Source organism: Cnephaeus nilssonii, assembly GCF_951640355.1.
Source record: "Cnephaeus nilssonii genome assembly, chromosome: 22".
NCBI classification, from domain to species: Eukaryota; Metazoa; Chordata; class Mammalia; order Chiroptera; family Vespertilionidae; genus Cnephaeus; species Cnephaeus nilssonii.
The window spans coordinates 11,827,866-11,852,718 of NC_137093.1; the positions used below are offsets into that span (position 1 = coordinate 11,827,866).

At 58.2% G+C, this 24,853-nt stretch overlaps 1 protein-coding gene across 1 annotated transcript; it reads left to right on the forward strand.

Annotated features, from left to right (window-relative positions):
- The first annotated feature begins 236 nt into the window (after positions 1–236).
- Positions 237–24,092, forward strand: BCL7A (BAF chromatin remodeling complex subunit BCL7A). The gene is made up of 7 exons (XM_079762455.1): positions 237–743; positions 1,195–1,290; positions 8,186–8,267; positions 10,604–10,700; positions 12,963–13,130; positions 17,610–17,731; positions 21,338–24,092. The coding sequence occupies exons 2-7, from the start codon at positions 1,199–1,201 to the stop codon at positions 21,407–21,409; spliced, it is 633 nt and encodes a 210-aa protein (XP_079618581.1). The 5' UTR covers positions 237–743; positions 1,195–1,198; the 3' UTR covers positions 21,410–24,092.
- Positions 24,093–24,853: the final 761 nt, after the last annotated feature.

Below are 24,853 nucleotides of genomic sequence, written 5' to 3' on the forward strand. Positions count from 1 at the left end.
CACCCGGTAGCTCATCTACCCCAAATCAAAACCTCAGGGCAAACTGATGGGCTCCAGAGTGAGTGGGAGCCCAAGATCCAACGCATGGCTATGACCTTGAACTTCCCGGTGACTTAGTTTCCCCAGGTGTAAAATGGCTGGTGCTGGAATAGTTTATCTCCAAGACCCCGAGCTTGCTGGCAGGGTCACTCCCACTTTCCCCAGCATCCATCGGGGCGTGAATTAGCTCTGGTCAAATCGGTTTAGCGGCACCTGAACAAAGATGTGGCACCTGGGTTGTCCTGGTAACTGCAGATTCCTCCCCAGAACTACCCTGGGGCAGGATCGGGGAGAAACAGCCTCAAGCGCCTTCCAAAATGCTGATCATCCTTGAACTTTCCCTGCTGGGAGCCGTTTAACTAGCAGGGGCGAGTGTCTGCCCCGCCCCAGGCACCTTTCCTCTGACCCCAGTTTTCCAAAAGGACGCAGGAAAGGGAAGCGACGTCCTAGCGCGCGTGTTTACGCGGGGCAGAGCGTTTCTCCACTCTTTCCAGGAGCACCTCGCGTCCCCGATCGCCGCCTTCAACTCCGATCGCTGCCTTCAACTCCGCGAAGTCAAGAGCCCCGCAGGAAACTTGCGTTATTGCACCCGCTGCCGCAAACCCGCAAACCCCGGGCGGCGGACGGGCCGCCAGGCTGGCTCCCAAGGAACGCGCCCCCTCCGCGGCTGGCCCGCCCTCCCCCGGGGAACCCGCGGCCTCGGGGTGAGTGTCCGCGCTCCCGCCCCCACCCCCGACGGGTGGCCGGGCGCCCCTCACCGCCTCCCCGGGGTGGGTGGGAGGCTGGCGGCCCGGCGACGGCGGCGCCCGGAGGCCGCACTGCTGGCGGCCGCGGCAGCGCTGCTCCCCCTGCTCGGTGCAGCTGCCGCCCGGCGCTTGCGCACTGGGCCCGGGCGCGCGGTGGCCTCGGCTTTGTGTGTGTGTATATATGTGTGTGTGTGTGTGTGTGTCTGTGTGTTTGAGTGTGTATGTGTGTGTGAGTGAGAGTGTGTGTATGTGTGTGTGAGAGTGTGTGTGTGTGTGTGAGTGTGTGTGTGTGAGAGAGAGAGTCTGTGTGTGAGAGTGAGCGGCGGGCGGGCGGGCGGGCGCGAGTGTGGCCGCCGCGGAGCGCGAGCAGGACCGGGCGGCGCGCTCGCAGCCTCTCTCTCCCCGCCAGAACCATGTCGGGCAGGTCAGTTCGAGCCGAGACCAGGAGTCGGGCCAAAGATGATATCAAGAGGGTCATGGCGGCTATCGAGAAAGTGCGCAAATGGTAAGCGGAGGCGCCGCGGCCGCGCGACCCCAGACCACATACAAAAAGCCGGCGGGCGCAGCGCCCCGACCGCCCGCGGCCCGGGACTCGGAGAGGGCGGGCGGCGCGCGAGCCGGGTCACCTGCGCGAGGCGGGGGCCGCGGCCGCTGCCCAGGTGCGCTCGCGCCTGTCGCCCACCTGGCGCGGCGGCGGCGGCGGCGGCGGCAGCCTGGAGGCGGGGGCTCCCCGGGCCGGGCGGCCGAGCTGCGGGCAGTCCCCGCCGCGGCGCTCGGCTCCCGGGAGGAGAGCTCGGGGCCGGCCCCAGAAGCCATTTCGTTTTGTGCAAGTCACATGAAAGCGGCTTCCCGCGCGCCGGGGCCGCGATGCCGGCGGCGGAGGGGAGAGCGCGAGCTCCATTGTGCAGCGCCGAGCGGGCCGCCGCCGTCTCCGTCTCCTCCCCGCGCGCCCCGGGCGGCGCAGCGCCGGCCCCCGCGCCCTTGCCCGCGCCGGGCCTCCCTCCCTCGCTCCCTCTCCGGCTGGCTCGCTCGCTCGCCCGCTCCCCGCCTCCCAGGCCCGGCGCCCTCGAGTCTGCGGAGTTTGCAGAGCGCGAGCCGTTTAAATTTAGCGCTTTGGGCTGCCTGGAGCGAGGGCTCCTGGCGGGGAAGCAAGATGGGGGCGAGCGCGAGGAGGGGACGCCGCGGGGCCCGGAGCGCGGGGCACCCCCTACGCCCTCTCCGCTCGGCACCCCAGGCGCGGGGCTCGGGCGAGCGAATGTTTTGGGGTTTTTTTTTTTGGTCAGAAACCGGTCCTGGGCCGCGTCTGCCTTTCCCACACCAGCAGCTCGTGTTTGTTTTGCGGAGGGAGCCGTTGTTTTGTTCTCTGAGCCGGGGGCACCGGGGGGTCGGGGCCGGCCGCGCGTGTTTGTGCAGCTCGCGGGCGAGTGCCCGGCTTGGCCTGGTGGTAATGACCGGGACTGGACGTGGGTTGGGCATCGGCGGGGTCTGACTCGGAATCGGCCCGAGGGCCGGGCCCGAGGCGCCCGCGATGGCCAGGTCGAGGCGGACTTGTTGAAAACTCCCGGCTCCCGGGTTTCAACTTCATTATTTCCTTTCCCACGGCAGCACCAGGGTCAGGGAGGTGGAGGAGCCGCCGCGATGCTCTCACGTGTCCGCGCCGGCGGGCTTGTCGGGGGACCCTGGATTGAAAGCATGAAGAGAATTGGTCGCCCCACCCCCACCCCCCCTCGGCGGGCTATGTTTACGTTTAGGGGTGTCATGTCTCGAGTAACGCCTCGGTCTCTAAAAACCACAGGGGGGCGAGGATCCAGTCTAGCCGGGTCGCGAGTTAGCTGCCCTTCCCGAGTCAAACCCCAACAAAAAAGGCGAGAGGGAAATCAATAAAGCCCACGTGCTCGCGGCCTCCTATGGAAAGGGCTGCCTGCAGATGGCCGGATGCCCGGCGGAGGGCTGGGTTTGGCTCCAATGGGACAAAGAATTTTCAGAACCGTGAGAAGGGGAGGCTTTCCAAAGTTGAGATCCAAGTCCTCCGAGCCGTGGGAGCTCCCCGAGTGCGCAGGGCACCCCGAGGCCGCCTGGAGCCATTTAAAAATGGCAGAAACAGCTGCAGGCCAACACACACACACAGGAAAGCAAGCCCACACAGCCCCTTCTCCTCCTGGGGGACTCCCAGAGGGAAGCCTGGAGTGGTCCCCTTAGCGCCTGGGCAAAGGAAACGCGTGTCCGGGCCGAGTCCCTACTGTCACCGGCCTGGAGCTGAGCAAGGGGCTGGGGGCAAGGTACCCCACAGTCCCTGTTCCAGGAGGCGTGGTGGGGCCTTCTGCCCCAGGGTCCCAGCGGGGCACAGGCCCTGCACCCAGACAGCTGCTCCTGCTGGGCCCGCCTGCCAGCTGCTCTGCAGGGAGGGCAGATGGAAGGATGGGGTTTTCCACCCTGCTGGCCCCGCTGCGGGCCAGGCCTGTGTTTGGGGGGAGGGGAGGAGAACGCATCTCCTCCCTCCTTTTGGGAAACAACTCTGAAGACCTCAGGCTTTGGGATCCCAGGGCCCGGCGTCCAGTTCACTTCCTGTGTGTGACCTTGGACAGACCAGGTAACTTCTCTAACCGTGGCCGCAGGGGGTCCTGAGCTCCCCCCCTCCCCCCCAAAATAAGATCTTGTCTCTACCAGCCCTCATCCCTGTACACAGGAGCCACCATTAAATGTTGTCTTTACAGTAAGGTGGGCTCCACAGAAACGTACATTTTGCTGATTTTTTCTTTCTTTTTTTTTTTCCTGCCCCTTCTAAGCAAAACAAACAAACAAACAAACCAACTTTGCCTTATTTCTTGGGTTTCCCCTGCCTGGAGAAGCCAGATCTCACCTTCACTCTGCCTTTAGGATGGGCCTTCCCGTCCGTCCTGCAGACTTTGGGTTGTTTATTAACTGCGTGGCCACCTACCGTGCAGTCACTGCTGGCTGGGAGGCTGGGTTGCCAGATTTAGCAAATAAATTCATGGACACTGAGTTAAATTTGAATTTCAGGTAAACAACAAAATAATTTTTTAAAGATATTTCTCTACATCGTAAGTATGTCCCGCACAGTCTTTGGGACATACTTACACCGAAACAATTAATTCATTGTTTATCTGAAATTCAGATTCGGTTCAGCAGTCTGTATTTTACCCAGAGGATAAAGGTGGTGTCTGGCATGCCATTCAGCCTGGAAGCCTAGGGTGGTGTTTCTCCCCAGCCCCAGGGACCCCACCCCTGCCCCTCTGCCAGCCCTACCCTGCCCCTGCCCCTGCCCCCGGAAAAGCCAGCCACCAGCCATGACCAACCTGTCTGGAGCTGCTGACCCTCCCCTTTCTGTCTGGTGCCCCAGCAGGCCGGGCGGGTAGCGTGTGAGGCAGCCAGAGATGGCTGAGGGAAGGACAATGTGTGGGACCCTTTTCCGGAAACTGGGCCAGGGTAGGAGGCCTGGTGTGGTGTGGGTGGAGAAGAGCAGGGTAGGCGGGGTGGTTGGGCAGGAGGCAAAGGCTTGAGCTGAGAGGTAGGCTTAGGCTGGGGACCCCCTGGGCCTTTGGTCTGAAGGGTCCCTCAGTGTCTTGTGGTTGATGGAGACAGGCCTGTTCCCAAGGATTTCCCACTGTCCCTGGGGGAGGGGGAGGTTTGTGCCTCGGGCCTCCCCTCGGAACCCCGAGGGTGCCCTCCTGCCAGACACAGGGCAGGGCAGGTGAGTCTCGGCCTAGTTCGGACAAGGGCAGCCGCCAGCCAGGCCTCCTGAGGCATCGAGTGCTAGCCCTGGGAAATGAATGCAAAGCGAGGGATTCAGAGCTCTCGCTGAGGGAGCCAGGTGACCCCCAAGATAGTGTTGCCCTGGGACCTGGACCTGGGAGATCATTGGAAATTGGCCTTGGCCTGGGAATTCTGGATGGGTACTTGTAGTTTATATAGGAGCCCGTGCTGAGGAGGCGCTCTGCTATGGCTGGGACCGCACTTAGCCTTTTCACCCAGGAGCCCGAGTCTGATGTGGAAGACAGATCCTTAAGCATGGCTGGTTCCTGGGGGCCATCAAGGCAGGAGGGCCCAGTGCGCCCAGGGGCGGCTTTATGGCAAGGTTGGGGTGGGCCCAGTGTCTACACGTGGGGAGAGCTGGGGGATCTGAGGGAGCCTCAGACCCCGGGGAGGAGGGTCTGTGGGCCCCTTGTGATCAGACCATGTTTTTGAGAGTAGCCAGGAGTCTGGATTTTTATGTTGTTGGACTTTTTTCTTTTTGTCAAGTTTGGGAAACTGATTCAAATTTTTAAAAGTACCGTGCAGGCCAGGCCAAACGGCCTGTTGGCCACTGACTTGCCGCCTGAGATGTAAGGTAGTAACTACAGCTTAGTACCCTCGTTGGGGGTGGGCCGTGTGCCGGGGGCGATGGGTTTGGGGGTGGTAGTGGGCGCTCCGCTGCTCCTCTGAGCCCACGGGGTATGTTTCCCAAGGCGCTGTCGAGCCGCCCGCTAGATGAGACCCCAGAGCTCAGGCGGCACGTCTGCGAAATCCCTTCTCGTCGTCCCTGGTGCTCGCCCAGTGACTCACACCTGAGCTCCCGGGCCCCATCTCTGCCTGGCTGGCTGCTGGCCGAACGGCAGGCCTGAGGTCGGGCTTTAACTCCCTACCCTGTGTCCCCTAGCCCCTCAGTGTCCACACCTAGAAATGCAACTGGAGCCCAGTGACCTGGGGACTCGGGCCAAGGGTTGCCGCTGGGTCATCGGGACAACCTGGTTGTGCTGAGCTCCTAACCCGGCGGGCCTGTGACCTCTCTGAGAAGCACCTGCAATTGCAAAGATTCATCTTCACCGTCGTGTGGCCGGCAAACCCAGATCTGGTCCAGGGTGGTCATGGCCAGATCTGAAAGGTGTCGTGTGTATTACAAGTCAATTCCTTTAAAGAAAAAAATTTATTTTTTTAGTGATTTGAGAGAGGGAGAGAAGAGATAGAAACATCCATGATGAGAATCATTGATCAGCTGCCTCTTGCACGCCCCCTACTGGGAATGGAGCCTGTAACCCCAGGATGTGCCCTGACTGGGAATCAAACCATGACCTCCTGGTTCATAGGTCGATGCTCAACCACTGAGCCACACCGGCTGTGTGTTTTTTGTTATTGTTTTTAACATAAATTGTGGATTTGCTGACCTACTGGGGCCCAGGCCCAGGCCCAGGCAGCCGGTTGAGGCCTTGTGCGTGGTGGGGGCCTTTGGTCCCTTGCGCAGGTACCAGCAGTTGGCGCTTCTGCCCGGCACCTGTGGCTGATGTGCTCTGTGGGATGGATTCCTCGCTGTCACGGGAGACAGGAGAGCCGAAGGTGGGCTCCGGGGTCACAGTCCCGGTTCTGCCATTGACTAGCTACGCGACCACGAACTGGCGGTGTCACTGCTCCGGACCCCCCGTTTCCCCGTCTGTAACGTGGGGTGATAGTAGCCCCCCTTTCCGAGGCCTGTTGGCGATGTCTGGGAGAGAGAGCATGTAAATAAGACGCTTGGCAGGAGGCCTGGGCACACAATGGCTATTGTGGTTGTTGCTTTGTCACTGGGACTGTTTCTTGGAACGCCCCTGTCCCTTCCCGGCACCTCCTGACTGTTCAGGATGGAGGTGGGGGGGGACGCGGACTGAGTACGGTCAATCCTGCCTCCAGGCGGGGGCGGCAGGCAGTGACCTAGACACCTGCCCCGACTCCTCCTTTCTGGGCTGAAAGGGGCAGGGACGGGGGCGGAGAGGCTCGAATACTGGCTCTGGGGGGATGCCTTCACCTCCCTGTGCCTCCGTTTCTTTGTCTGTCACAGGGGGGAGGTGACCATTCATGCCAACAAGGTTATGGGAAGAGTAGAGCAAGTGTGTCCAGTGCTTCGCACAGAAAACATACCAGAAAGGCCGCGAGTGTAATAATAACACGGTCACTCGCTCCCCCCAGAGGGACGCGCGGGGTCCGCACAGCACAGTGTGGGGGTAGGGGTGTCCGTGGTTTGGGGGAGGTGGTTTTGAGTGTGCTCGGGCACCCAGAAACCCCTGTGGGGAAGGGGGCGCCTGGTGGCTGTGACGTGTCCCACCAGCCCATGAGGTCCCCCCACCCCACATGGAGGGGAGGACCCAAGACTGAGATGATCTGGGCCGGGAGGTTGGAGAAGGTGCCAGACAGCCCACGGACAGAGGTGCCCACGCCACGCGCAGTTCTCGGTTCTGGTGGAGCCTTGTCCCGGACATTGCCGAGGGCTCCGGGCAACGGCACCACCTGCTCCAGGTGTGCATCTGGCCCTAGCCTCCCACGTCTCCCCAGATGGTGCCGGGAGCGTGGACCCTGGAGCCAGAACTGCCTGGGTTCAAATCCTAGCTCTCCCTCGGGCGGGTCATCCCCGGGGTTTGGGGCAGGAGGTGATACGACCTGGCTTATGGACTGCGGGGGGTCAAGGACAGGAGTTCAAGGCGGAACAATAATTGAGAGAATGACAGGGGCTTGGAGCAGAGTGCTGGGGAGGAGAGGGGGGTCATTATCCTTCGTGAAGAGAGCGACCCCTCCTCCTCCCAGTGGCTGGTGGCTTTTTCACTCATAAGCCTGCCTCTGGCAGCAGGGGCCCTGGACACTGTCCCCCAGGAGTTCAGGATGCGGCCGGGCAGGGGTAGGGGCAGCTGTGCAGACGGGGGCCTTCGGAGACAAGACCCCGAAGCAGCTGCCAGGCTCAGGACCGAGCAGTGGGAGGCTCGGGGCATCTCTCCAACCGGCCGCGCCCACAGTCCAGGCTGGCCTTCCCTGTTACAACCTTCGGTATCGGCGCTCGGGCCCTGCCCCTGGGGATTTGCCCCTGCTCTCCTGCCCCCTCTGCTGCTCCAGAGGGCAGAGCGAGGGGTGGTTAGTCCAGCCCCTGCTTCCCCCCCCCCCCGCCCAACCTTAGACCCCGCCCCCAGGAGGAAACACCTGGCTGGCCTGAAGCCTTCCCTGCTGCCCAGAGGGGCTTGGCTGGCCCCGTTTGCTGGCTCTATGGGGTGAAAGCTGGAGGAACCTGGGGCCCAGTTCCCCTCGTCCAGGGGAGTCATCCTAATGGCAGCCCCTCTCCCACCCCCCCAGTCTTACCAAGCACTTCCTCCCAGACATCCGAAGACTTGAACACACACAGTCTCAGGTAGCCCTCACGCAGCCTGGCGAGATTGACAACCAGCCGTGGTCTAGCAGATGGAGACACTGAGGCTCGGAGAGGGGACCCAGTGAGCAGCAGAGACGGGATACAAACCACATCTGTGTGACCTAGAGCTTGTCCTCTCAACCCCGAGCGGCCACCACATCCCAGCTGCCCCGAGGGCATGCGGCCAGGGCCCCCACAAGGGGTGAGCAGGGCCCTGCCCCAGAGCCCCCGGTAACAGGCTCTTCCTCCTCCTCCGCAGGGAGAAGAAGTGGGTGACGGTGGGTGACACGTCCCTGCGAATCTACAAGTGGGTCCCTGTGACGGAGCCAAAGGTTGACGATGTGAGTATGAGGGGCCCGTCCTCTGGAACACCCCCTGCCTGTCACCTCGGTGCAGAGGCAGCCCTTCCCCGTGGGCACCAGGATTTGGGGGCTGCCGGAGTGGTACCCACAGACAGGCAGGCGCTCCCCACCATTGTAGCACCGTTCCCAAGCACCCGACTCTGTGCCGGGTGTTACCGCGTTTATTTCTCATCCCGAGTCTGTGGAGTTGATCTCTTATCTTCTCTGTGCAAGTGAGGACACGGGCCCAGAGAGGGGAAGCCATTTCCCCAGAGTCACACAGCAAGGGTCACTTGTGTCTTGACTCCGGGGTACATGCTCTCTCTCTCCACGCTTGGAGAACCTTTTGTTCTCACCCCAGAGTTTTTGCACAGGGAAGCCTGGGTGGCTCCAGGAGGGGTGGTGACTGTGACCACTAGGGGGAGCCCCAGAGGCTGTGATTTTTAGGGGGGGCTGGATGATGACAACCCCTCAGAGGCTCTGAGGCCAGTGACTCCCAAAGACCCCAGGTCAGCTACTCTCATTCCCAGTCAAAATCCTGAGCGGTCCCACCCCCAGGCCTTTGCATGGGCTGTTCCTCCTGCCTGGAGTGCCTTTCCTGCTCTTGTGATTGGTCCCACCTCCAGGAAGACGGCTCACAGGGAGCCGCCTGGTTTCATTTGCTCCTGGAGGTGCCAGGATCGTGATCGGCAGGTTTAGAGGGGGCCAGAAAGGCTGGTTTAAAGCCGCCGTCTTTGGTTACCAGCCTGAGTCTCCTGGGGAGAGGGGCGCTGGGCTGAGACCAGGGGTGTGTGTCTCTTCTGGTTCTGTCTGGTCCGGGTTCGTGGAGCCACCAGAGCTGCCTTCCCCAGCGGCCCCGAGACCTAGACCGTTGCGGCATTTGGCGCTGGCCGCTCCGGAGGGAGACACGGGGTGACAGGCTCCTCAGGCAGCCCTGGCTCTGCCGTGGTCTGTGCCTTGCACACCGTCAGGTGTTGTATAAACACGGTTGCATGTGAGAAGACGTGGTCCCTGCTCTCAAGGAATTTATAATCTCGCCGGGGGAAGATAATTATAGAATAGCTCGGAACAGGCATCAGGGAAGTGCCAAATGGATCGCGATCAAGGAGAAGCCACAACGTGCGGGCTGTCGGGAGGACAGGGCAGCGCCAGCTGGGCAAAGCACCCCTGACGAACCCGGGATGCTGGGCAGGGGCCCCACCTCGCTGGGCCTCAGTTCCCTCTTTCCTGCCACGAAGCAGTAATGTCCAGGTCCTGGGGGGTCTGTATATCTCTTTTTTAAATCCTTACCCGAGGATATGTGTGGGTGTTTTGTTTTTGTTTTTTTTTTTAATTTTATTTTAGAGAAAGAAGAAGGGAGGGAGAGAGAAACATCGATTGGTTGCCTCCCGTACACACCCCAACTGGGGATCGAACTCCCAACCTCGGTATGTGCCCTGACCGGGAATGGAGCCGGTTACCTTTTGGTGTGTGGGCCGACCCTCCAGCCAGCTGAGCTCCCTGGCCAGGGCTTTCCTGTGTGTCTTTTATAAATGGTTTGCCTTCCCTGTGCACGGCCCCACCCCGCTCAGCTCACTTCCTGGGAGGCACCCAGGGTGCCCGCAGACGCGTCCGTTTGTCCTTTCCTTCGCCATCAATGGCCGCAGTCCGCCCCGTGCCTTTTGTAAAAACGCCTTGGAGATGCCGAAACGTGTTCGACGTTGGCATTTCCGTGGATCGTGTCCCATTATTAAACAAAGAGCTGCCCGACTCTGTGATTGTTGCATCACGTGAACATCGAACGAACGCCCGGTAATTTGTTTAACGAGTCTCTTCCCGATGGACACAGGGCGCTTCTGACACTGTTCTCTTCCAGGTTTAAAAGTGGGACCCCACGCACAAGCACCCCTCCCCCGCCCTCCTCCCCTCGTCTCCCTCTGTGGTGCCCGAGAGAGGCCGCCTGGGGCCTGGCCGTAGTGGGAGTGTGTGAAACCGGCGTTTTCCCGTGGCTCACCTGGCGTCACTGCACCTGCCCTGGGAGGGTAGCCATGGCCTGTCCCCCAGAAGATCCCCCTAAAGGAGGAGGAGACCCCCGCCAGCCAGGGTGTTTGCGTGCCCCTGGTGCTGGCCCCACGAGCACCGGGGGTTTATCCCAGCCCCAGGAGCCTCCCTCTGCCGGGCTCTGATTCCGAAGCAGGCGAGGCCCCCGACGGGACATGTTCAGATGCAGGCCAAGGAGAGCCCTCCAGGGACCCGGGGGCTCCAAAGGGAGTCGTGCACGGCGCCCTCCAGGGCTCGCTCCTGCCTGCACACAACGCGATTTGGTGACTCCGTGTCTGCTCCGTTTTCTCCTCCAGAAAAACAAGAACAAGAAGAAGGGCAAAGATGAGAAGTGTGGCTCGGAGGTGACCACGCCGGAGAACAGCTCCTCCCCGGGGATGATGGACATGCACGGTGAGCTCCCCCGGCCGCCCGGCCCGCTCCTGCCAGGCCCCTGGGCCGGAGCGGCTCGGTCGTATTTTGTTTCACCAGCAGGTTCGTTCACATTCCAGGCCGAGGGGTAGGAGGGCTGGGCAGGCCGGGCCTCTGTGCCAAGGAAGAGGCTCCGTGGAGGAGGAGAAGCTTCTTTTCCGAGCGCGGCAAGCCAGGAAACATGAACTGAAGACCCTCCTCTCACCCAGCGACAGATCTCACAGGAGACGTTCTTTTTCCCTCCGAGGCCTGACTTACTACACACATGGCTGCGTTGTATTTCCTGTTTTGCTTTGGCCACTGGGAAGCTCCAACCTGGGTTTCTGGCTTCGTGTAAATCCACCTCGACCGCCTCCCTTCCTTTGTTGTCTTATTTCAACACTTGTCACCAGTGTCCCACCCAGCATCTCCAGGCTGGCGCCGTGCGTTCGCCAGTCTGCCGTGGCCTTGACGTCGCTGGCGTTCATTTCTCCTTTTGCCTTTTTATCCGAGAGGAGGGACACACATCCCCAGCCTATGGCTCCATGAAATGTTCGCAAACTGCACACACCCACGGAACTGGCCCACATCGAGACAGAACGTCCCCAGTGCTCCCCCGGGGGTCCCCCCTCCTGCCCGACATGTCGTCGGTGCCCCGGACGAATGGATCTCCCCTCTCGCATTTTTACACAAATGGCCTTGGTCCCAGGTGTGCAGGGCGGCCCAGAAAAGCAGCGTGCGGCTGCAGTCGTGTTTTTGAAATCACTCCTTGAAAAGCTGCCGTTTACGGTGACTCTCCGTGCCCGTGAAAGGGGACCCAAAGCAAGGGTGTATGTGCCCCGGGACCCCCAGCTCTGCCACCAGCTCAACCACCACTGTCATCGCCCAAGTAACGTTCTTTCCTTTGTTTTTTCTTTTTACTGTGAAAAATTTCATAAGAGAGAAGAATGGAGAGTAGAGAGGCAGGCCTGGGCCTCTGTGCCAAGGAAAAGGCTCAGTGGATTTCCACTGATACATGCCGTTTCTGCCTCGTCTGTCGTTAAAAAACGTGTTAACGTTTTTCTGATTGAAATACAATGTGCGTATCAAAAATGCACAGCTCTTGAGAGTAAAGTTCAGGGAATTCTGAAAATGGTATGTAGCTCTCTCTCCCCCCTTCCTCTCTCTAAAATCAATTTATTTTTAAATTGATTTTAGAGAGAGGAAGGGGGGAGAGAAAGAAACATCCATGAGAGAGAACCATCAATCAGCTATCTCTTGCACACCTCCCTCCCTACCACCTTACCCTCCTCCCCTTCCCCCCCACCCCACCCCCCCACACACACTGGGGATCAAACGTGCAACCTGGGCATACGCCCTGACCAGGAATTGAATCGGCAACCTCCTGGTGCACAGGACTACACCCAACCAACTGAGCCACACTGGCCAGGGCTAGAGCATTTTAAAGTAAATTTCCCTTCATCATGATATTTAAGTCTGCACCTGAACACTTGAGCACGGTCACTAATGAATGGCATTGGTATGCTGTGTGCCCAGTGTACCGTTATCACCCCTAACAAAATTAAGGAAAATTCCTTAATGTGTTTTAGACTTCAGACTGTATTCAAATTCCCCAGTCATCGAAAAACGTCTCTCACCAACTGGCATGTTCAACACAGAATTTAGATAATGTCCTCACATCATGCTTAGCTGTTAGAGCTCTTAAGTTTCTTTTTCACCTACAATAATCTTCCCTGACTCTTCTCCCCCTTCATGGTATTGACTAGCAGAGGCTGGCCGGCTGGCCTGTGGAATATCCCACTTTGTGGGGTAACTTTTCTCTCCCTTTTGTTTCGGATCAAGTGGGGGTCGGTTAGAGGCTCGATCAGACCGGATGGAACATTCCGGCAGCGCCGCCCCGTGCACTGCGCTTCGGCCTCTGTGTTACTTCCGAGCCAAGCACCCACGATGCCTGGTTTCCTCACCCAGAACCAGGCCTCAGATGCCCCCAGAGACTTACCATGTGCCAGGCCTCCGTCTGTGGCTGGCTGCCTCCAAACGCAGGGCTCTCGGGAGCCTGTGGGGGCGGGGCGGCCCAGCTCCCGGAGCCCGTGGGGGCGGGCCCTGGGTGTGCCAGCTCGGACGTCCGTGGGGGGGGGGGGGGCGCGAGTGTCCCCTTTCCTGGGACAGCGTCCCGTGGGCAGTGAGGCGTGGGGAAGCTGAGCCCCCCAGCCCGCCGTCCCAGCAGCTGCAGGAGTTCACCTGTGCTTCTGTCCCCCCACCCAGATGACAACAGCAACCAGAGCTCCATCGCAGACGCCTCCCCCATCAAACAGGAGAACAGCAGCAACTCCAGCCCCGCGCCGGAGCCCACCCCCTCCGCGCCCTGCGAGGGCACCACCGCCAAGGCCGAGGAGGCCCAGGCCGAGGGCAAGGAGCTCCCTGGGGCCGAAGGTACGTGCCCTCAGGGCTGGGCTCAGGGGCCGCTCCCCATCCGGACAGTCCAGCCTTCTGTCCAGGAAGGCGATGGCAGGTCTTTTTTTTTCTTCTTTAATATATTTTTATTGATTTCAGAGATGAAGGGAGACGGAGAGAGAGATAGAAACATCGATGATGAGAGAGAATCATGGATTGGCTGCCTCCTGCACGCCCCCCATCGGGGGTCAAGCCTGCAACATGGGCATATGCCCTTGACCAGAATTGAACCTAGCACTCTTCAGTCCGCAGGCCGATGCTCTAGCCACTGAGCCAAACCAGCCAGGGTGATGCCTGGGGCTCCTATTCTTGGGGGGGGCAACTTAAAAATCCCACAATCTAGCATTTGGAAAGTATGTGTTCTGGAGAGTGATGAAGTAAGAAAGGGGGATGGGGAGTCTTGCTCCATGTTGGGGGATATTGTGATTTTAAATAGGTGGCCCGGAGAAGCCTCACCCAGCAAATGAGGCTCAAATTAGGCGAGGGAGGAAGCTGCCTGGGATCACGGGGAGGGCACTGCAGGCAGAGGGAGCCCGTGCAAAGGTCCTGAGGCAGGAGCATGCTCAGTGTGGCTGGAGGGGAGTGGGCAGGGCGAGGGGCTCAGATGCTGAGACCCCAGAGGAGGCGGGGCCTGGAGAGTCCAGGGTTCAGAAGGCCACTTAGAAGACCCTGTCTTTGATGCTGAGTGCGCAGGGAGCCATGGGGAGCTCCCACGCCGAGATCTGAAGGATCACTTCGACTTTGGTTCTGTGAACATACGGGGCGGGGCGGGGCTGATGCCATCCTCCAGGTGAGAGCGGGTGGCGCTGCTCCAGGCGGGAGTGGAGGAGGCGTTAAGAAGTGCCCTAATGCCGAGACCGGTTTGGCTCAGTGGATGGAGCGTCGGCCTGCGGACTCAAGGGTCCCGGGTTCGATTCCGGTCAGGGGCATGTACCTTGGTTGCGGGCACATCCCCAGTGGGGGGTGTGCAGGAGGCAGCTGATCGATGTTTCTCTCTCATCGATGTTTCTAGCTCTCTATCCCTCTCTCTTCCTCTCTGTAAAAAATCAATAAAATATATTAAAAAAAAAAAAAAAGAAGTGCCCTAGCTGGTTTGGCTCAGTGGATAGAGCGTCAGCCTGTGGACTGAAGGGTCCCCGGTTCGATACCGGCCAAGGGCACATGCCTGGGTTGCTGGCTAGGTCCCCAGTAGGGGGCGTGCAGGAGGCAGCCAATCAATGATTCTCATCATTGATGTTTCTATCTCTCTCTCCCTCTCCCTTTCTCTCTAAAATCAATAAAATATATTTTTTTAAAAAGAAGAAGAAGAAGAAGTGGTCTGTGGAGGATGTGTGTGTTTACATGGGTATATGTTTGTTTATGTTGAGGTCTCTGGACCCCCTTTAAATGAAGATGTTCACAGATAGACGGTCCCTGGTTTACAAATGGGTCGGCTTTACGATGATATGAATGAAAGCCATACCCACGCCGTAGAAACCGTACTTTTAAAAATTGGATCTTTCCCGGGCCACTGCCGTGCAGCCGCTCCTCGCTCCGTGCTGGGCGGGGAGTCCCGGCTCCCACTCCGCCACACGATCACGAGCCAGGGCGCGGCGAACACAGGACGAGCTGGTCCCATCTGGGCCGGCACTTGCCAGCTGTGTGGCCTTGGGCTGACAGCGTCCACTCCTGCACGCCTTCCTGTTTCCTTGTTTATAAGATGAGACAAATAAAAGTTGCCTCTCTTGTCGGGCCACTACCGGAAAGTAAGTGAGAGAGCAGAATGCTCGGCCGAGCCTGGCGCTAGGAAGGGCCTGGTGAGCCATTGGGAGGTTGGGGGACACTGGGGCGGGGCCGTGCAGGACCAGGTGTGGGCCATGTCCTGGCTGCTTTCTGTCCTGCTTTCTCTAACCAACCGAGCTGCCTGGCCAGGGCCTGCGTCTCCCCTTAAAGGGCCCATTGCAGGAATCCTATCCCCGGTTAAGACCTCCTTTCATAACTGCCACATTTTGGTCATCCTCACCGCCCCCCCCCATATCCCCCTCACAAGCTTTCCGGGTCCAGGTGGGAACCACAACAGGGTCCTCTTCCAGCCGCCCCGGCCCCTGGCCCTGCCCAGGTGCCCAGCATTGTTCAGACGGGACCACCCCAGCGGGCCAGGCCCACCTGCCCACCTGCCCTTGTCAGAGCTCCCCCCCACAGCCTCCCCAGGTGGGTGGACGCTGCCTGTGGGACAAAGCCGGTTGGTCGCCAGCTGTCGACCTTGCTTTGAACTTGTTTACTGCTGAGTGAGTTTAGGGAATGACATCATGTTCAAGCTCCCTGGACTAAATTTAGGCGCCAGGAAAATAATTCCCCTGGGTGAGTTCCAGGCCCGTTCTGCTGAGAGAATCCGGCCGCGGTGCCGAGCCCATGAACGCGCCCCGCGCTCCAAGGCCTGTTCCCACACTGAGCGCGCAGGCCAGGCAAGGGGTCAGCGTGACTCCAGGCCACCAGCCTCCTTCGTGATTTCTATGCCTACATCTGCGACCCCACTTCCCACTCCACTCCACAGAGCTCACTCCACAGGGTAGGGAGGGACTCGGGTCGGAGAGAAGGAGGACAGTTACAATGGAAAATGTTTGCTAAAGCAAACACATACCGTACTTCCCGGCGTATAAGACGGCTTTTTAACCCAGGAAAATCTTCTCAAAAGTCGGGGGTCTTATACGCCGGAAAAATACGGTAGGTTAGAAAAATCTCTGACAATGTATATCAGATTGCTTAAAACCCAAATACTGTATTTTCCGGCGTATAAGACCCCCGACTTTTGAGAAGATTTTCCTGGGTTAAAAAGTCGTCTTATACGCCGGAAAATAGGTTATCTATATCTATAAAAAGCCAGCGACCCGGAACGCCAGAACGACTGGTGGCTATGACACCCACTGAGTCCAGCGAACCAGCCAGATCTGGGGGCGGGGCAGGCCAGCCAACCTCCTGCAGCCCCTCCCCCTGCCCAGCCCCACCCCAGATTGGCCCCCCACCCCCACCCCAATCAGGAGCAGGGCCAGCTGGCCAACCACCCCCAGCCCCTCTCCCAGCCAGTCCGGCCCTGACCGCCCCAATCCGCTGATTGGGGCTGGGCCAGCCGGACCCCTCAGCTGCACGAATTTGTGCGCTGGGCCTCTAGTTATGAAATAGAATATAACATGAGTGTGGGTTTTTTCTTTTAAATATATTTTTGTTGATTTCAGAGAGGAAGGGAGAGGGAGAGGGATAGAAACATCAATGATGAGAGAGACTCATTGATCAGCTGCCTCCTGCATGCCCCCTACTGGGGATTGAGCCTGCAACCTGGGCATGTGCCCTGACCAGGAATTGAACTGTGACCTCCTGGTTCATAGGTTGATGCTCAACCACTGAGGCATACCTGCCGGGCTATTTTAGTGTACTTTTAAAAAGCCAGGTGACATTTTACTGGGACCCTGAGAGCCAGCAGAGTGGGACCCTGTGTGGGATGCTGGCGCTGCATACCCCCTCTCCCCATCCCCCCCCCCCCCCCCCGTGAGCTCTCCTGCTTTGTGCCCCCAAATAAGCTTCAGGTAGAGCAGGTACTTCTTTTTCCAAAGCCACACTACAACCTGCTGTGTCCTGCACCTTCCTTCTGCTAAAGGGACGTGGTTGGGGAGCAGGGAGACTGACGCATCAGAAATAGTCCAAATAACGGGTGAAACAGGATTCATGAAATAAGCAATTGGTGACTAGAATGCCATGCAGCCATCTTGTATGCTCTTGTATTTAGAGAATTTTCAAAGGCATGGCAAATCCTCCAAAATACTGTGTGAGTCCCATTTGGGGAGAGAGGAGCATTATGTGCGTGTAGGGGGAAACATCTGGGAAAATGGGACTAGATCCTCTGAAATGTTACTGGGGTGGTGGTAGCTGTGGGTGGTGTGAAATAATTGGCGATTTCAACCAGATTTTTTCCCCCTGTATTTTCTGCTTGTTGCAAAGGTCAGTCATTGCTCTGACGATCAGAAAAGAATACCCATGGTATTAAGAGAAACGTTTACCAGTCCCCTCGGCGCGCGTTCCCCAGTGGCGAATGCGGGCTCTGTGATGGGAAGAGGGAGGAGTCCGCAGCCATGGTGGTTGGAGCGCGCTGTGGCCACCAGAGGGCGCCGGTGCACGTGGCACAGAGCCTGTCGCTTTTTTTTTCTTTTCTTTTTTTTTTTTTTAGGTGCCCTCTGCGGACATTTGGCAGGTAATGTGTGTGCAGGAAAGGGTTGGAGGTTATAGGGCCAGCATATGGCCTGGATGCTTTAAGCATCGCTAAAAAAGTAAGCTAGCGTCTTCCCAAGCCCCCCAGGCTTATTGTAGCCCTGACAGGCCGCCGAGCCACCACACTACCCCGTTTCCAGGTATTTTTAGTAATTGTTCCATCTGGCCCCGCAAACCACGTGTCTAAAAACAGCTTCTGTCGCCTTGCTTTACCCTCAGATGCTTCTGACGAGCAGAATTCACAGTCTTCCGTGGAAAACTCGGTGAACAGTTCAGAGAAAGCCGAGCGGCAGCCATCTGGAGAAGCGGGTCTAGCTGCAGAGACGCCCTCCATCTCTCAGGTACCCCGATCGAGGCATCAGAGGCGCAGCCAGGTCGGCCGGGTGCCCATTAGGGGGCCGGGGGTACATGGAAAGGTGTTTTGTTATTTTGTTTTGCTTTCTCGTTGGACGATCGGAACTTTGGTGCCTCCCTTGAGTGGGTTGTGGGAGCGTCCCGCCGTGGGCGCTGGGGCTGCAGGGAAGGGCGAGACACGGGCGGGTGTAGGAAGAGGAAGGGTCCTCAGCTCCGTCACTTTGTTTCCACAAAAGCAGTGCCTGCTCTCAGTGATCCAGTCAACTTCCTGTAGAGCTGGGGCGATAAGTCTTCAGAATCCTCAACGCTGGATAAAATAGTCTTTGAAAATGTTTTGCAACCGACCCTACTCCCCGTGCCCAGAACTCCTCTCTGGGGCATCACTGTTGGTCAGAACCTGTTCTGAGTCAGTGCAGAAGCAGGTGGCCCGGGGGATAGGAGCAACGGCCCGGGTGCGAGTCCCAGCTTTGTCAGTTCGCACACACAGACGTTGGCTTCAGTGTCTCCAGCTGCCAAAATGGGGTCGCTGAGCTGTCTTGGGGCTGGGGTTTGATGAGATGAGAGGACGTGGGTAACACGCAGTGGAGCTGGACGCAGAAGATGCCTCCGTGTTGCCTCGGCGACCGTGATGACTTTCACTGTCAGCCCTCTGTGCTCATTTAAAAGAAGGGGGACTCGGTGGTATCCCAGCGTCAGCGAATAAAACCGCGTCCACTGTGCTGAACGGTTTCCGGTACCTGGGGATAAACTGATGCGCAGCCACGGAAACAAGGGACAGGGCAGGACTTGGTCCTCATGGTGTGCGGCCTGGAGCCAGGCCTTCCCGGGGGCGCTCCTCTCAGACTTGAGCATCCAGGTACCCTTGGATCTGCACCTCCCCTTCGTGCTGTAGGACACTCTCCAAATGCCCAGAGGCCTAGAGGGAGAGAGGATGGAAGATGTTTGCAGTGGCAGGAAGTTCGTCGAAAGGGATCTATTTAAATAAATCTAGGGTCGTGTGTAAAACAGTCTGGCACACAGTTGTTAAAAAGGGCACCGCCCTAGCCAGTTTGGCTCAGTGGATAGAGCGTCTGTCTGCGGACTGGAGGGTCCCGGGTTCGATTCTGGTCAAGGGCACATGCCTCGGTTGTGGGCTCGATCCCCAATAGGGGGCATGCAGGAGGCAGCCAATCAATGATTCGTTCTCATCATTGATGTTTCTGTCTGTCCTTCTCCCTCTCCCTTCCTCTCTGAAATCAATAAAAATATATTTAAAAAAAATAAAAATAAGAAGGGCACGGTTGAGGCCAGCCAGTGTGGCTTGGTGGTTAAGCATCGATCCATGAACCAGGAGCTCAGGGTTCGATTCCAGTTGGGGTGCATACCTGGGTTGTGGGCTGGATCCCCAGTAGAGGGCATGCAGGGGGCAGCCGATCAATGATTCTCTCATCATTGATGTTTCTCCCTCTTACTTTATCTGAAGTCTGAGAGCTGAAGTGTCCCGGGTTTGATTCCGGTCAAGGGCATGTACTTTGGTTGCAGGCTCCTCCCTGGCCCGGGCCCTGATCAGGGCACGTGCAGGAAACAACCAATCGATGTGTTTCTCTCACACTGATATTTCTCTGTCTTTCTCTCTCCCACCCTCTAAAAATCAATGGAAAAATACCCTCGGGTGAGGATTTTTAAAAAAACCCAAAAAACAAAAAAACCAGGGAGGGGGCCACGGTTGACCCAGGTACAGATGAAGAATGAAGAAATATTCTCACCATGTGAACTGAGAAAAGCAGGTCACAGAGTCTCAGGCCTAGCGTGAGCCCACTGATGAAAAGTCAAAATCAAAGCCTCTTGTATAGTTTGTGAAACCAAGGTGTCGGCTGGGGTCTCCTGACCTCTTGAACTCAGTGGAGGGAAGGTCAGTTTGAAACATAGACCCACACTCTGGGGGGGGGGTATCGAGTGCTGGGGCCTGCCCCCTGCCTCCCCCGACGTCTGAACAGTCCAGGGGTCTTTCAGTTCACCTCCACTCCCATTCCCAGGCGCCCAGTCCTGAATTGGGGCCGCCTCCGCCATTTTCGTGCCCACACAGACACGCATCCGCGCCTGCAGGGCTGCCAGGCTTTCGAGCAGGAGGGAGGATGCGTGGCAGCTTGATACTGAAGTTTAGCCATTACTGTTTTGTTTATTTTTATTCTTTTAAATATTGTTTTATTGATTTCAGAGAGGAAGAGAGAGAGAGAGAGAAACGTCAATGATGAGAAAGACTCACTGGTCGGCTGCCTCCTCAAACGCCCCCTCCCGGGGATCGAGCCTGCCACCTGGTCATGTGCCCTGACCGGGTTCATAAGGTCGATGCTCAACCCCTGGGCCGCGCTGGCTGGGCTGGTTTCTGTTCTGAGAGGAGCTCCTGGGCTGTGTTGAAGGCTGTGTAGGGAGGCTGTCATTTGGGCGAGAGATGGTGGCAGCTCAGGTGTGGACAGGGCACTAGGCAGAGGGAGAGGCAGGCGAGCTCAAGGGTCTTTGGAGAGAGAGGTGATGGGACTTGCTGTTAGGCTGGGTGTGGGGGTGTGGAGAGAAAGGGGGGGCTCTCGGGCATCGTCCCGCTTTATCCCAGGAAGATATCAGCACCCCCAACAGGTAGGGGATGGGCGAAGTCAAGAGTTGGTGCCCGGCCCGTGTGGCTCAGTGGTTGAGTGTTGACCAATGAACCAGGAGGTCATGGTTCCATTCCTGGTCAGGGCACATGCCTGGGTTGCAGGTTCGATCCCCAGTGTAGGGTTTGCAGGTGGCAGCCAATCAATGATTCTCTCTCATCACTAATGTTTCTTTCTATCTCTCCCCCTTCCTCTTTGAAATCCATTGGGGGGGCGAAAAAAAGCTGGTCTCAGATGGTGCACACAAATGCAATATACAGATGATGTCTTATAGAATTGTACCCCTGAACCCTATATAATTTTATTAACCAATGTCACCCCAATAAATTCAATTTTTTAAAAAAAAGTTGTTCTCAAGTGACAGGTGAGGTTGGAGATGATGGTGTGGGACCGCCAAGGCAGGATGTGGGAGAGGGACCCTTGAACCTGTTTTTGAGTCAAGGGACTTCTTGGGAATTGGGTGACAACCACAGACCGTCTCCCCACTGTGACATACCCGGGCACATTGAACAAATGCCGAGCGTTCGCCTGGGCCGGGCACCGGTGCTGGGCCCCAGGGGGCAATTGTTAGCACGGCAAGGCTGGTCTAGGCGTGGCGCTTGGAGAAGTGAACTTCAGAATCACCCTGGCGGTCACTCACAGGTTGGAGGATGGAGAATGGGGGTACACCTGCTCCAGGAGGGGCGGACTGAGGGAGAGCTTAGGGGCACCGGGGGAGGACGCGGAGGGAGGTCAGTGTGACGGGGACAGGCAGGGCCGAGGCGACTCCGGGTTCGGGAGACCCAGGAGGAGTTTGGGTTTGAGGTTTCCTGCCGGTGTGTGATCCTCCTAAAGTCCGTGCTCACCGGCCCTCGGGTCCTGCCCTCGGTTCCCTCCCGGGCTGACCTTTCACCTCACGACTGCCCTGAACGGATCTCCTGGCCTGTTAACCTGCCATTCTCTTTCCTTCCTCTTCCCCCCAAGGATTTGGAAGGAGGGCCGCCCTCTAAAAAGATGAAACTGGAGACTTCCCAACAAAACTCCGAAGAGATGTAGACGTTCGGGGTTCAGGCTCCGGTCCACGTTTCCCGGGAGATCCCTCAGCAGGCTTCTTAATTCTACGACTTCCCCGAGCGAGCCCTCGGGTTAGAACGACGGACTTTCCAAGTTTACCAAGTGCACATCCAAGAGAACCCAGAACGGCGTGACTTCTCTCAGACACTGAAGAACTTTCTGCTGTGAAGCAAAACACTCGGATCTGGAAGCGACCGTCCTTGTGGAGGTGGGTCGACCGCTCAGGAGTGTCAGACACTGTCTCTGAAGCTGAGATTACATTTGCGTTGCTGCTGTATTGTCTTTCCGCCCCACTTCTCTCTCCAACGACATACGCTCTCTGAGGGTGGTACCCGTCAGGAGTTCACGTTGCGTCGGGGATTTTCACCGTCCCACCGATTCCTCCCGCTTTCTTTCTGTGTGCCTTGTGCCCTTGAGGTGACCTCCGGCATGTTTTCCCCGTTGTTTTGCATCTCCCTTTGCAAAGTGCCCTCTCGGCTCTGTTGAGGCTGCCACTGCCCCGGCCCTCGGGTCTCGTTCCTCCCTGTCCCAGGACTTCAGTGGGAACTGAGCAGGCAGGGCGGAGGAGAGCCCGAGGCTGCAGAGGAGTGGGACCTCCTCGGCCACCTGCCCAGCCTCCACGGTCCGGTCCGGGGGGGTCTCCGATGGCAGGGCACTCTCCCCGAGCACCGGCGACTCGATAGGCTCACTTCCTCGGGGCCTCTGAACCTGGCGTTTCCAAGTGGCCCACATGGACACGCAGAGCCCCTCGATCCTTCTGGCGCTTCCACCCTCTGCCCCCCGCCATACCGCTTCCTCCCACACCTCCGAAGATGGGGTGACCTCTGTGGCTGACTGCAGGATCGTCTCCAGATGACAGAAAGGCTGAGGAGTCTGGGAGCAGGCGGCAGAAGCTGGTGCTCGCAAAGGATTTCAGATCCACAGGAATCTGCTGCCCTGTGCCTCCCCAGGGCCCCCCTAGCCCCACCCGGGGGAAGGGGCTCAAGATTGCAATCCAGGAAACCCGCTTGCTTCTGCATAACGTTCCCGACACCACCGAGCCAACAGTAGGGTCCTGTCTTATTCCCGGGGTACCCTGCGGTCGGTCCCCCCAAGGAGCGGGCCTTGATGGTTCAGCCATGAAGGCCAGAAGGGAGGCACCGAGGAGCGGAAAGCTTTGCCCTCCAAGAAGGGGGGATCGGATCCCTGCCTCCACCCCTGCCCGCCTGGGGCAGCTGCTTCTCGCTGAAAGGAATCGGCCCCTTGGACCAGCGGCCTGAGTGTCTGGCTCTGAGGCCTGGCTGCTCTTCGTTCCTCCATGGACTTCTCAGCCCCTCGCCCCGTCCCCGGCTTTCTTTCCTGCACTGGAGTTCCACCTCCCTTTGAGCTGTGTGTGGTGGGGGAGGGGGGGGGAGGGTTGCGAGGTTTTGTTGGTGGTTTTCTGTTGTTTTGTTTTGTTTTATTTTGCTAATTGGTGCATATTCAGGTTCCACCTTTGACGTGGGGATCTCTCTCCTGACCACCGTGGGAAGCATCTGTCGGATTCCACTTTCTGAGAGTTTCTGAGGGTGAGGCTCTTACTCTCGCTTTTTTAAAGGGAGCCCATCCATTTCCTGCACTTCAAGAAGAATCAAAATGTTCCTGAATTTCAAATACCTCACGCAAAAATGTCTCCCGAGATAAGGGGAAACACACATGCGAACTTTGGAGATCCCAATGTTGAAGTGAGCGGTGGTGGCCGAAAGTGTTTTGTCTTAAAAAAAAAAACCACACAAAAAAAATCCTTATCAGTTTCACGCCCCTCAGGCGGTCAGCGCTACGCAGACCTGGGCTCCTTCTCCGTGTTACCTCTCAGCGACGCCAGGTGGCTTTACCTCCAGATCCTGTAGGGTTTGAATCACGTTTTCCTTTGCAGCAAAACTCCACTTTGATGAAAGGTGAATTGGGATGTTTATTTCCTGCTCTTGTTTGGGAAGCGAGAGGTGACAACCAGGAGAGTCACGCACGCACTTGCACACGCATGTCCATCGGCCAGGGTCCCCCGCGCCCTCTGCCGGCCCCGCGGACAGGCCGGGGGCGTCCACGCGGTGGGGAACGAGGACGCCGTCCACGACACCGCGGCTGTCATTAGTTTTTCTCTGAAGTGCCTGAAGGGAGGGGTGGGCCGGTGGCCTGGGAGCAGCCTGGCCCCACCGCGGCCACGGCCACGCCAGGCGACGTGCCAGCGCGCCCCGCACTTGACGCTGGTCCAGATGAGACTGCAAAATCCAGATGTGCTTCCTTCCCCGTCCCCCGCCCACCCCGCGCCACGCCCTCTCCCACCTTGCAGCTGGCCCAGCCGGGGCCCTACGCGAATGAATGCCTTCCGTGGACACCAGGCCCCCGTGGCCTAAAGGGCTCCCAGGGCAAACCCGTTCCCCCAGACGCCGGGGAAGCTGTGGCTACACATTCCACAAAGTGCTGGCACTTACACCCGAACCCTGGAAGGCCGTCTGCTGACGCCGCGGGTGGTGACCTCCCATTTCCAACAGCGTCGTGGCTTGGCATGTTCGTGACCGCCAAGGACCTGGTTAGAGGTATAAAGACCTTTTTTTCACGTTACCTGATTTTTGTTGTTGTTTTCTCTTACGATTTTTTTTTTTGGTGTGTTGTACAGCAGTATAATTTTTCACTTATTTATTCCATCAGTAGATATGGTTTGTACAATGTACAATGGTTCCATTTCAGAAAATAAAAAAAAATTTGGATCATGAACAACACCATGTGGTTTTAGTAACATTGTAATAAAGAGTGAAATCCAGCTGATGGTGAGCAAGTCCCTCCGCCCCTGCTCTGGCCTCCCGCACGGCTGGCTGTGTGTCCCGGACGTGGTACAGGACGCCGTAAGCTCCTTGCACACAGTCGTGCCAGCTGCCATCATTAGGCACCAGTGGGTGCTGTGGGCAGGTGTTGTGGCCGCCCTACCACGGGGAGGCAACATCAGGACTGTCTCATGCGTGAGTCATGCAGCCAATCAGAGCCCCAGTTTAGAAGCCACACCTGCCCAACCCCCACCCCCCACCCCAACCTGGGTCCCGACCGAGGACCCTGTCCCTGGCTCTGGGCAGCTGTGGCCCGTGGCGGGGACTCTGAGAGGTCAGACCACATCCCAGGTGTGTTGTCCTGACTTGTCTTAACTCGCCATCTGGTGACGTGCTCCGCCCGGAGCCAGAACCTTCCGGGCCCCTTTCCCCCTCCCAGCGGCGCGGCCTTTCCCTCTCAGCTCAGACTTCCTCCCTGAATTGACGTTTTTATTTTACTTTTCTCAGTCCAGCCTCACTTCCTCTTGCACCTGCCACCGGCCCTGGGGGAGCGGAGATAAGGGAAGGGGAGGGCTAATATGGAGCCTACTCCAAGCCTCACCCCGTTGATCCACCTGGAGGCAAATGTTCCCTCCGTGTTTGCGAG

Coding starts and splice junctions, on each gene's coding strand:
- BCL7A (XM_079762455.1), top strand. CDS start 1,199: ATGTCGGGCAGGTCAGTTCGAGCCGAGACCAGGAGTCGGGCCAAAGAT. Junction 8,268..10,603: donor CGGAGCCAAAGGTTGACGAT/GTGAGTATGAGG, acceptor TTTCTCCTCCAG/AAAAACAAGAACAAGAAGAA. Junction 13,131..17,609: donor GGAGCTCCCTGGGGCCGAAG/GTACGTGCCCTC, acceptor CTTTACCCTCAG/ATGCTTCTGACGAGCAGAAT.